The sequence below is a fragment of the Megalops cyprinoides genome, chromosome 1 (assembly GCF_013368585.1).
Source record: "Megalops cyprinoides isolate fMegCyp1 chromosome 1, fMegCyp1.pri, whole genome shotgun sequence".
NCBI lineage: Eukaryota > Metazoa > Chordata > Actinopteri > Elopiformes > Megalopidae > Megalops > Megalops cyprinoides.
Genome location: NC_050583.1, coordinates 55,467,554 through 55,480,688, shown reverse-complemented (window position 1 = coordinate 55,480,688; position 13,135 = coordinate 55,467,554). Strand labels below are relative to the sequence as shown.

General features: G+C 40.5%; 1 protein-coding gene across 1 annotated transcript in view; it reads left to right on the top strand.

Annotated features, from left to right (window-relative positions):
* arid5b (AT-rich interaction domain 5B) overlaps window positions 1-13,135 on the top strand; it is a 64,588-nt gene that overhangs the window by 17,693 nt on the left and 33,760 nt on the right. The window contains exon 4 of the mRNA XM_036548934.1: window positions 5,501-5,731. Coding sequence (XP_036404827.1) covers window positions 5,501-5,731 — 231 coding nt within the window. The remainder of the gene's footprint in view (window positions 1-5,500; window positions 5,732-13,135) is intronic.

Below are 13,135 nucleotides of genomic sequence, written 5' to 3'. Positions count from 1 at the left end.
TTGTGTTACAGATATTTATCAGCTCATTCGGTGGTGGTGGTTGTATGGTGGGGGGTTTTCTTGTATTTCAAGCTAAATATGCTTAGTCTACCAGAGTCTGATATATTATTTTTGTTTTGAACAGCAATCTCTTCAGGCAAAGGAACAATTTGGCATGACAAATTTTGCATAATTCTGTCATGTTGTACAGAAGCTATTAATCGCAAACTTTGCAATCTAGCAATCAATAACACAGACAGTTAAGACTGGAACGGTGCCAGCTATACAAAAATCAGTGCTTTGGCTGGTTGCTAGGGAGCCCACTGAAAGCACAGGGCTTAGAGAATGGAATGTCTAATGCAATAAAATAACATGAGGTAAAATAAATCATCAAGGGAGTGTTTTACATTGACATTTGGGTTGTATTTTGGAAAATGTGGCTAAAGGCAATTTAGATTTCAACAAAAATTGATTCAAATAAAGAGTAAAGTTATTGTGGTCTGGGGAGAAACAGAGTATGCCATTCTGCCCACGTCTGTTTTCAGTAAATTGTAGCACATTACGCTTAAATCCTGAAAATGTTTCTTTTGGCATTCTAAATAAGCGGTCACACAAATGTAACAGGCGGGCGAAGAATGGCACATTTGACTGTTTGGGTAATTAAATGCAGGAACAAACCTGAGCAGTAGGTTTTCAGGCGCATAGTTTCAATAGAAGGTTTCCTCTGGCTTCTTGTAACCTTTGCAAAAAAATGTGATACGCTTTGAAGAGTTTCAGACATGCTGTGAAAGAGAAGCTAGTTGGAGTCGTAATGGTTTCTAATGAACAGATCTGAACAGAAGAAGAACTTTCTTGTGGTCTTAATATAGGGCAAGTGCAAGGCTCCAGACATCGTGCATGAAGAATGCAAGCTGTGGAAGCTTATTATATTCATTTAAATATGAAAAGATTTTTTATGTCCTTAGTGGCCATGCAAAACATGCTGAAGATTGCATGTCCTTACATTCTTCTCACATATTTTACTGACAGCTCCTATTTTTTGTGCAATAAAGACAAACAGCTTGAGAAGCTGTTGGCCTGCTGCTAACTGTGTCACATCTTTTGTTAAAAACTGTCGATGTTGCAGAAAGAGGGTGATGCATTTGTGTTATTAGGAGCTGTGTTATACGCATGAACGGGGTCTGCTGAAATGAAAACAGTGCAACCCTGAAATCAATAACAGCAGAACAGCAAATAGAACCACTCGCTGAATTCAAAACAGCACTCGTCTGGTTAATTTTCTTTTTACTTTGTACATTTTATGTTGCATGTTTATTTCACTGTACCAAAGCTAGAATCACTGTGACTTAAGTAATCCTGTGTGCATTCATGCTTGTTAACATCCATGATAGTGGGTAAAAGAGAGATCACTTTGGGGAAAAAAAATCCTTTTTTTAAACCAGTGTCAAAAATAAAATGGTCGTGCCTTTAGTCATCACAAGCTTGGGTTACACATGTTGAAAAAATGTTGTGCTTGTTTGAACATAATCTGCTCAGATCTCAAGGTTCCTTGTGTTTCACAAAGCATGAATAGTGGTTGGTTTTTTTATCCCCTTTTATCACGGTTCTGCTGAGTGTTCCACCCCCCAAAGAGAGAGGAAAAGAGGTTGAGGTCTGTTTTACAATGTACATTCAAATGTAAAGCATTATATTGCCATATCAGGTATAGGAATATGCTGGGATATTTAAGATCATATTAAAAGGGCAACAGTGAAAAGAACATGCCCATTAGGAGGACTATACTATTAATTTGAAGGCCATATATTTCTACATAAACATAATGCCTCATTGTAATTCGAGAGGTTGTAGCAAATGGTGGGTTCCATTTGCATGTTTCAGGTTTCTAAGATAGTTTTTTTTTTGGCCCACATGCTTAAATATGTATGTGCCCATTAGGATTTAAGGAAAAAGTGTTGTTATTAAATGCTGTTTGTTGAGACTGAGTCACTGAAAGCAAAAGAGATTGAGTAGTGCCCATGTGTTGGGGTGGGGCAGAGGAATGCATTTCAGTAGCCTTCAGTAGTGTTTGTCTTTCATGGGAACCTGTGTGTATGATTTGGTGAGACTTTCAAAAGTTATGCAAAATCCGCAGTAACATTAAGAGAGAACACACGACCAATTGTTTGTGTAGGAGCGCAGTCACTCTGCTCTGGCATCTGAAAAATGTTTCAGGGCTGATATGGAACAAGTAAGATAATCAAAGGATCTTTTGATGTAATCGAACGTTATCTGGATTGTTGAGATTGTGTGTGAATTCATTTACTTGTGTGCTAACCAAACCTGCCATGAGTCACTTTCGTGCTCCTTTAGGTGAGGTTGCGTTTATGACAGGAAGTGATAATAATTTTGAAAACAAAACAAGAGAAATAACTTGAGTTGGAGGATTGTGAGTGGTGTAGCTCCTTTAAATCTCCTGTATCAAAGCTGATGCCATTATTTGCCTGGAGAAGTCCTTATGGTCAAAACTTGTAGTTGCCAACTGTACCGAGTGCCACAAAAAGAACAGGGTTGCATCTGTGTTTATATTTTTCCATTTTTGTTTTCAACTGTGAGCATAGTGATAAGGTCTTCCTGGTAACCACTGCTGGTACTTAGAAGCAGTGTGCCTTACAGTCATAAATCACAATTATTTTTTGGTTTTGTTTGGGGAGGTGTGTTCCTTTGTGTTTCAGTGTTATTACAGTATGTAACAGTTTAGGCCCAGCAGTGTTTTTTGCACATTATATCTGTAGTGTGTGAAGGTTCCTGATACAGAGTTGGGCAATTAGTAGATTTGTGTTTGTTTTCCCCGCTTAACGCCCTTCCCCCTTCCGCCCCCCCAGCTCCCATGATGTAACATGACATTCAATGCCACAGGGAGAGATAGGGATCAATATGCCTTTTTACTCTCATTTTGAATACTTGAAAATCAACAACAATATCTTTGTCCTTGTTTTAACCTTTGCGTTACTGATGCAAGTCTGTCATTGGTATATGGAGTAAAGTGATGTAATATTTTCACATTTTATTTTTAAACTGTAAAATGATGATTGATGATTGTCTTATGATGTCTTGTTTTTTTATTATTGGATCATGCTGCCTGATAAAACCAGGTGCTGGCTGAAATTCACTGTATAAATATTCCCACAGTTGTCTAGACATTCTGCTGGAAGGTCTGAACCTTAAACCAGGAGAATATTGACATGGTTCTGAATTGGGGAGTTCATTCATCCTGATCTGATAAGACATCGTGAAGCTTAGTCAAGCAGATTTGAAAGGTTGATTTTGCAACCAATCAGTGCATACCTGTTTTCTCGACAAAGGCCGCTTGTCAAGAGTATTAAAGGAAAATTGCCTAATGTGATTTTCTCTGCTCTCTAATGATAGTGCGGCCCCAACCAATTAAATTGCTGAGATAAGGATTCCTTTATTTAAAAAGGGTAGATTTTATTAACAAAATGGCTATGAAGCAGAGCGGGCTTTGGTTACTGCCCTCCTCTCTGGTCTCATCTTTGCCCAAAGCAAATGCAATCAGTATAATGGATGAAGGCTCCTGGTAAGATTAGCAGGACTATTGTAGCTCATAAAATCCCGGGCATTCTGAAACCGACTTCAGATGCACCAATCGCCTGTGAGGGGAGAAGGTGTGTTTGTTGTCAGGGATTTTTTTCAGAGGAGCCCAGAGAGGTTCCATTTCGTTGAAGAATGAGTCAGTGAAACGTGAAGGAGAAATTGTGCCATTGGAAACCACAGCGCCCCGAGGAATCTTAAATGAATAGGCAAATGTTGAAAAACTGAAAAGTTGATCAATGGCATGACAAAATGGGATGGACTTTTATCTGCATTTGTGTGTGTGTGTGTGTGTGTGTGTGTGTGTGTGTGTGTGTGCGTATAGTATATTTTATAGTATAGTATATATGCATATAGTATATGTATATATATATATATATATATATATATATATATATATATATATAAATAGTATATTTATTTTGTGTATATATAAATATAGAAAGAAAAAGGGAGTATACACATAAACACACACACACACAGCACATGGCCCTCACAATCTGTGTATATAGGACAGTACCAAACTTGGTCTTTGCTAAAATATTTCATTTTATCATGTGAAAGCGAAATGATGCATCCTCCGCATTTGGACAGATGGTATATTTAACACTGGCGTTTCAACAAGGCCGGCAAGACAGACCATACAAGATTAGTCCTTACTAATGCGGCTGTAAGACCTACAGTGGAAAACAATGTGATGCTGCATTCCTTTCCACATATGGGAAGCACAGGAGCTGTGAATCCACTGGGCATTAACTGGGAGTTTATTCGGCATGATACAGACACCGCTGGTTATCATTTCTGAAAAGAATATTAGAATAGAGTCATAACATTGACAAAGTCTGAGATGAGCCAGGCGCCTCATATAACGGTGTGTGCGTTTGTCTGCGAGTGTGCACGCACAGATGTGTGGCATTGATGCAGTTATGATATATGCTGTAAAAGCTCTATATGAGGTTTAAGCCCTGTTTGTTCATCTCTGGCATTTTATTGGCCTGTCAGTCTGAATGGAGTGCAGGAAGTTCATTTGAAAATGATCTATGTTGCAACAGCCATACACCAAAATACATAATGGCCTGTGTTATGCAACCCGGGTGTTTTATGTCTTGCCTCGCAGAAAATGTAATGAAGGTAATTTGAGGAAGATTTTGAAAATCGCCCTCTGCACCTCTGAGTTTGGTAGGCCGGGGAGCACGATGGAGATCACCAGTGACAAGTGCCTTGGTGTTACAAAGTCTTCAGTGATTTGATGTTCCCTTCCCCCCGAAACAAGGCAATTTTCAGCATTCTGTTTCCCTGAGTGGCATGCTGTTTGTCAGCTTTTACATAGCTCTCTGGCCGACAGCTCTTGACAAGGATAGATTCTGACCGCAGTGACAGATGTGAACTCACTTTTGACTGTGTGGAGTGGATTGTGTTTTATGATTTCTCGGCTCTGGCTTTATACAGGCTGAAGCGGCCAAACAATTGCAGAGGAATGGCAGTTAAAAAAATGTAGAGGGAACAGCACTAGGACATCTAAAACTGCGCAGTGTGTCATGTGATCGTGTATGATGATTTATTAGCTGACTTAATTTAGGTTTGGGTGTGATGATCGTGGTTAAGCAGAAGGATTTTTGTGACTCAGTGCAGGACAGAAGGACCCATGTGCTATGCTCTGATCTGTCTGCGCTGAATGACATGGCTTGCTTCCCAGATATTTTTACACTGCCAGTCCTTGCGGAGAGCCATCATGTCCAAACAGCTGTCTGGTGGCAGGTAATAGGTAATATCCCCCAGGTCCACGCTGCATATTGTACACGGCTCGGCCCTCAGTTGATCGTTTGTTTAAAACATACGGCAAATTGGCAGTTTGAAAGCGACGAGATGGCCCTGTTCCATGAGAAACGATTTTTTTTTAACTGCCGTCCCTGTGTCCCCCCCCCCCCTGCAGGAGACGACGGTGAGGAACGGAAAGTGCTGGTTCTTAGCTACCCACAGTACTGTCGGTACCGTTCCGTCATCGCCCGGCTGCGGGAACGGCCCTCCTCCCTGCTCACGGACCACGTGGTGCTGGCACTGGGCGGCATCGCCGCTCTCAGCAACAACACCCAGATCCTGTATTGCCGGGACACCTTCGACCATCCTACCCTCATCGAGAACGAGAGCATCTGTGATGAATTCGGTAAGAGCCCTAGAATGCTACTTGGGAACCCAGGACCCCAGTAGTGGGGTTGGCATCCCATTAAATTAAAAGTTGAAATGTTACAGGCAGGACTGTTGAAAGACACCCCGACTGTGGGAATTGTTGAATTAGACCAACGGCAGGGGAACTCGGTCTTGATGGAAGCCCTAGAGTACAGTGGTGTTTGAGGAAGAGCCAAAGGTTGGATCATTGAAGCGGATGTCAGTGTGTGTGTTTGGGAATCACGTACAAGACTGTTAGCTCTGAGCCGTAATTTCTTAGGAGTAACGGAAATTTGGCCGATGAAAGCGTTTTTGGCCACGTCACTGCGGTCAGCAGATCAGGGGGAAAAAAGTCGCTCACTGGCATCAAGTCATGATGGTGCTGACCGCAGGAATCCCATGGGGTATCTTCATAACTTTTTAAAAGAGGACACCGCTATCTACGTGGAGGCTTGTTCATTAGAGAACATCACATCACTGGTATAATTACATCTTGTAGCCAGTGATCTTTGACCCCTCAAACACTTGGAAAAAAAGGAGTGCCGCTGACACACAACAGGAGGATTCTGTGCTTTAGCTCAGGGTTCTCTTAGAAGGATTACAACAAACATCTAATTAATGTTGGTTTTACTAGCTGGGTTTTACTGTGTTAAAGGAATATCACCCCCCCCCTAATGTGAGCAGTGAATGACCACTAGAGGAGAACCAGCTTAGACAAGCAGGCACACTCAGTGGACAGGGAACAGCAGTTTTAAGCGGCAAACAGAGAATGTCTGACAAACCCAAATATGGACAGGAAGGAAACTGAGGTGAACAGCAGGGCTTAGTCATTGCAACACCATTGCTGAAATTGTTAATTATCTTCAAATGTTCTACCAATACAGGGAAGCCTTTGATATGCAAATTAAAATGTAGCAAAATGCTAGGACTCACTGGATGTGAGCCAGTTACATTGATTGATATAGATGCATTTCAGCTTTTATGCCTCAACCGAGTTTTATAAAGTGCTCCAACAAGTGAAAAGGGATTCCAGTACAATAACAGTACTTCAGTTACTACAGTAGACTGGATTATTTATTAGGGCTTGGTCTCAAGGTATGAAGTCACCGTTCTTGCAAGAGTTACCATATGTTGTATTTATTACATAGGGACTGATTTTATTTTGGATGTGAAACACAACCGAGACCAAAAAAAAAAAAAAAAAAATACTTGAAGCTCTTTTTTATGCTTGGAATGACGGTTACTTGGCGGAAAAAATCCCCTGCTTTTAGAGAGCTCCAACATCCTGCTTTTTGAACCGTATAACATAGCAATGGCGAAATGAAGTCCAAAGATTTTGAGAGAGAGCGAGCCAGCACATTATAGAATTTTAGAAAGACAAGAAAGAGCGCCATTGCCTTGTACTAAGGAAGTATGGTATGAATAGCAGCTTGCAGCCTTGCATTCTTACATGTTTCTTGTAATCCAAGGACTGCTCCTCAGAGTCAAGCAGGTTTTCTTTTTCACTCCCATCACTTTTCTAAAGGGAAGTGCCATGGGGAGAGTACAGTTGTAGCCTCTTTGAACACATGTGCTTTTTTCTCCCCACCCCCTTCCATTTTTCTCTTAAGGAAATGAGCGGGTTGTAAATTCACTGAAGCCTAATCCATGCTTTATTGGGCACCGTGCCAGGTGGGTGAGGAGCGGTAATCTCGCTCAATAACTGGCAGGAGAGCCCTGTGTTTACGCTGTTTGGAGGAGCTGACCCTGACCTTTGGAATTCACAGAGCTCCTTACAACAGCTTTTCGACACTATTGGCGGTGCATTCCTCATCGTCAGCCTCCACAAATTTCAAGTACATCCTCTCCATATTTACACCTAGCAGGGAAGAAACACTGGTGAGAGTTGGGTTCCCGCTCCAGACAGCAGTAACTTCCCGCTCTGAGTCTGACAGAGTCCAGCTATACTGTAGGATGATGAGTCAATTCCAGGGAATGAAGAAACTGTTTATAAGTGTAATGGAGGGACTGGTGAATTATTGAACAGAATTTCCAAGCTGATGCATGTAATTGCTCTGCCATTTTTCAATCCCTGAATCATTTCCTGTTTCTTTTCCATTTAAGGACAGAATTCAAAGCCAAGGCTTTTCATTTTTTTACATTCAGATTTTCATGTAATCTGTAAAATTAGATGAAAGTAAACTACTGACATGTCTCATTACTTTGAGTGAGAAAAGTAGTTTGTTATTAAGCTGTTGCTTATCATTTATAATTACAGTAATCAAGTTGTATACTGGGGGCAGTCAGTTCAAGTATTCCTGAGCCTTGTTTTCAGTAGTCAGTGTTATTTGTGATGTTTTCTCACACTTCATCTTGAGTTCGCTCCATATTTGAAGAAATGTCTGCGTGTGAGTTTAATGTACACAGAAATGATTAGGAACAAACTTATTTGATTAGCACAGCTTGTTTACTTGGTAACTTAAACAGTTAAGACTCTCTCCAGAGCAGGCTCCCACGATGAGAATGGTGTTGTGTTTTATCTTAGTGTGATTTGTGCATAACAATGGAGGGTGAATTAATGTTGTCCGGTTGGCTAATGGAAAAGATCCACAAGACAAAGGAAGGCTTTGTTATTAACTATCAAGAGGCCTTCTGTTCAAGCTTTTATTCTGAGGAGTGCTGATAATTTGCCCCTCCATAAATCACATTATTGCAATATTACATTTACTCTCGTGCCCCGACCGGCCTTAGCTTTCAGAGTGCGGCCCACATTCTGATTTTATTTCTTGTCTCATTCTGTTCTGTAGGTATGTTTACCACAAACATTGCAATGAAAATGGGTCATTTCTTTCCCCATGAAAAGCAACACTCTGTTATTTCTGTTGCGGATCTCAGCAATTCTATCTGTGTGCCTCTGCCGTAATTGCAGAGGCTGTGTTTTAAGAGGCAGAAAGGAACGGTGTATGCTTATTAAAATATTCTGAGGATCGAGCTCTCGTCTGAAGGGAATTATTCAGCATAATATTGGTATTTCCAGGCAACGTCAAAAATATGCAGTGCCTTCTAGAGAACAGCAAGGCTCTGGGAACCTACAAGGAAGTGGGCGAGCCTCTCTGGTGAGAACATGTGTCTCATGGAACAGTTGAATAATTAGATACTGGGAAAAGATTTATCATTTGGTGTGTGGAAGGTTAGCATTTAGAATATTGGGAAACATCAGGCAGTACTCTGTAAGCTATTATTCCCTCACAGTGAATTAAGCAACGTGAGAGAGAATTACCTTTTCTCCAGTTGCGCTTGCAGGTTTGTACGTTTGCCAAGCATTGTCACTGAAATAAACAAAGTATTTTAAAATCTGATTTAATAATTTTGGAGTTGCTACACGTTTGCAGCAAATCCTTTTTTTCTATTTATAGCATGTGTTTCTGTTGACCGCATAGGATATGAAATTGTCCTAGTTTCCCCTTGGAAAAAAAATTAAATGCTGGTGGTTTGTTTGTTTGAAATGGTGCTGTTTGCATTTCACAAAACATAAGCATTTGCTAAAGTGGGAACATTTTCAGAATTCCACTAGAGACCTTTCTTGTATTTGGCTTGGGTGGATTTAATGCAGGTTATTAATGATATCCAGATGTTCCAAACAGATCTATTTCTGCAGTGCTGTGGAAGGATGGACATTCCTGAATATAAATGATACAGTATAATCATCTAATATACTCTAGCAGAGATTGTATGAACACTTAAGAAAACCGAATATATAATAAACACTGTTTTCTGTGTGTGCACCACATAATTAGAGCTGCTAAGAAATTGCGTGTTCTGATCATTTGCAGTATTCCGAAAATGAGACATGGCATTAAATCTTGGCTTTTGCTGCTGTCTTTGTGAAACGCTTGCCCAAGATTTAGCTCATGCTGTATCTTTTCATTTACCCTTTGCTATGTTACATCTAATGATTTGTGATACTCACTTTTTCACTCATCTCTCAGTCTGGATCGCATTACTACTACTACTACAGAGTTTTTTCTTTGTATTCTGATAGCCAGATGCCTCATCCATGCAGCAGATTAAGAATTCAAAGAGAAATCGCAAAGCTGAAATATATGCTGAATATATTGAAGGTGAAATATTTATTTATTTATTTATTTTTTTAAGGGCACAGCTCTTCCATACAGTTAACTATTTTTCTCAAGGCGAAACATTTTAAAATCCGCAAATGTGTTCCTCCTGAGTGGTATTTGTATGATTACGACAGAGAGGTGTACTAATCCCTTATTTATTAATGAATAACATGCAGAGCATCCAGATGCATGTTATTACAGTCCCCCGTCTGCGGGCAGCCATGAGAAACAGCTCTCAGTGAGTGTAGAGAGGTTTCAAATAAAAGTGTGCACATGTTATTTGTGGCTAGTCCAATATGTCTGCAGGGTGTGTTTTTATCACTTCAAATTAATTCTACAACGCTTAGCTTAAATTTCTTAAATGCCAAATCATTTCAAGGTACTCGTTCCCCCTGTGTGATGATTTCCAGTTGTTGGGAGTACGTTCTGAAGGCCAACAGGGGTGACATTCAAAGCATTGTTTTCCAGGTCCCTGCATGAAGGACAATCCGTGTAGCAAGAGACTGAAAAAATACAGTTATTTGTCTACACAGCGATCTGATTTACGGGAGCCTTTTACGTTTCAATTAAAGTTTTTCTGATTTCTGAGTCATTTTGGACAACCGGCACCAGGTTTTTTTCCTTGAAAGGAGTTTAAAAATCCATCATTGTTGAACATTGACCTTCCCACAATCCCCTAGGTGTTCTTTTATTTGTGTCATGCCGTTGCTATGAATATGTGCTGTGTGTGAAATTCAGGCTGACAATTTCCCAGCTGAGAGGACTTCTGAGAGGAGGTGGCTGTGTAAAATTTCCAGTAACTGTTTGTAATGCATTCTGTCAAATTAAAACCAAATTGCTATTATTTCCCCTAATGCTGCTTGGGGCCTCTGCCGTTGAGCCCTCTGACAGCTATGAGTTATATGAAATACATTATTAAAGTGCTCAGAACCTGCTGTGTAGGAGACCGAGCATTGTTAAGTTCAGAGTAAGGGATGATGTAATCAGCATAACCCAACAATTGTCTGTGAACGAAGCAGCGGTGAAAGCAATCTCTCTTGGATTGCGAAACTTAATTGAATTCAACCTCTGTGTGAACATGGGAACTCTCTGGAGCCTCTCTGTTGATCCTGTCAGATACGTAAGGATATCATATAATGTCACTGTTTTTATAATGTCACACTAAGCCATATTTGTGTGTCTGTGTGTGTGTGTGAGAGAGAGAGAGAGAGAGTATGCATGTGAATGCATGTGTGCTTATGTCTTTTTATGAAATAACAATAACTCACATTTGCTTTGCAGGAATGGATTATCTGTTAGGTTTGACATTTGAGGTTGTGCTGTTATTTTTAGTGTGCTCCTCTGTGATTTGGACTAATTATGCTCCTGGCTCTCTTTAGTCAAAGAGCTCATTCTTGGCAATAAATCCTCGGGAGATGGAGAGCCGACGCTTCTTGTTCAAAAGTATTGCTTTGCTTTCAAGAAAGAACACTACATGTCAACACTTGAATAGCTTTTTTTCTGTTGTTATTAAGTAACTTAAGAAATGCTCCTATGATGTGCATTGATTTGGAATACTGCACCCAGAAAGAAAATATTGAGCTTGATTTTTAGTCTCCTGTATCCCCAGTAGACTACTTACAAGGAAAATAAATAATTCATGCCAAAAAAATGGAACCTTCCTTTCAGGGCTCAGAATCTCTTTTTTATTTTTTATTTTTTTTTTACCAGCAATAAAAAATCCGCTTCATATACTTGAGTCTGAAATAAAATGTCACTTAAAGCCTGATGCAGCATTTAATTATTATTTTCGATTCTCATCTAACTCTTTGTAAGGTTACATGCCGGCTGATTTGCCGGGGTTGTTTGCCGCATGCGAGCGACTTTGGAGCGTCGATGATTTATTACCAGGCTGACGTCCGTGCGCCTTTCCCCATAAACATTTAATGAGTCTGAGTACATGGATCTGAAAGAACACACAAAAATATCTGATAATAGGTTTAAAGCAAATAGTGTTTCAAGGACTTCTTTGTGCGCCATCGGGAAAACATTACTTCCCTATTACAGGCTGAATTCCTTTGTTTTCATTATTTATTTATTTATGTGTGTCCCCCCCCCCCTCCCCTCCTTAGTACACAGTTAGTCATTATTCCGTCTCAGCGAGGCTTTTAGGAATGTGAGAGTGGTGGAGTGGGGCACAGGCCCTCCATGCTGGCCCCCAGAAGAAGCTTCTTGCCTGAACGGAATATTGAGATGGATGTTGATAGACGGTGTCACGTTTAAAGATGTTATTATACCGGGGGCCCCCCCGTCGCTGGCCGCGTGACACGGCTTGGAATTGCAATTTAATCTAACCTTTTGTAAACCGTTCGTTCTTCCTCCTCATTTGGCACACGGTTCTGTCCGAATCTCTTTCGCGCTGTTATTTGTTTAAGGTCCGCATGCTGTTTCCGTAACTGGAGCTATAAGTCATTTTTCTTGTAGCCCATAGTCGCGGACCCGAATGTGAAAGTACACGGAGGTCACTGTTATTGAACAGAGGGCCGCGTACTGTCCCCACTCCGGTCCTTGTTCCCCAGCAAAATACGTTTCAGATTTTAGGAGGACATTTGGAGAACGTTTTGCGCAAAAGACGTTTATTCCAGTTTACAGACGTGGCGGTGAGGTGAAGACAGCGCGCGGTATTTTTCCAGTAATTAATAACGTACGGCTCAGTGTTCTTCCACTTGGTTCTTATGCTAAGCAGATTGTTTGCATTTGAAAGCCCGGCCCATTTAGTTTCATTTAATGCTGTCTGTAAAATTAAATATGAATGTTTGAAGGTTAGCATATTTGAGTTCCTGTATTACGTAATGTTCTTAAATGGCACACGGAGTACTGTATTTAGCGCAGCCTTGTGCTTTTAACATCACATTATTAATAATCCTTGAAAGGGGATTTTTTTTCAGTCTAAACAATAGCCAATAAGCACAGCAGCTATAGCAAATCTGCTTTAAGAGGAACTTCAACAGCATGTGAACTGCTCAGTTGGGTATTTTTAGAGCAAGATACTGATTAATCTTTTTTTTCTCTTCCCTTTCAACAGTGGCGTTGTGCAGCATTTAGCACAGGGGGTGGGGGCAGGGGGAAGGCATGTTAAAACACACACACACACACACATACACACAATGGGATTCTAGATTTAAATGAAGGTTGAAGTTATAAGTTTAGAGGTCAAAGTTCTATTAGCAGAACTTCTCGTTCTGGCAGTGGTTCAAAGCTCCCAGCATTGACTCTGCGACTGTGATGTGCATTAATGAGTAGTTGTGACACATAAGAGGGAT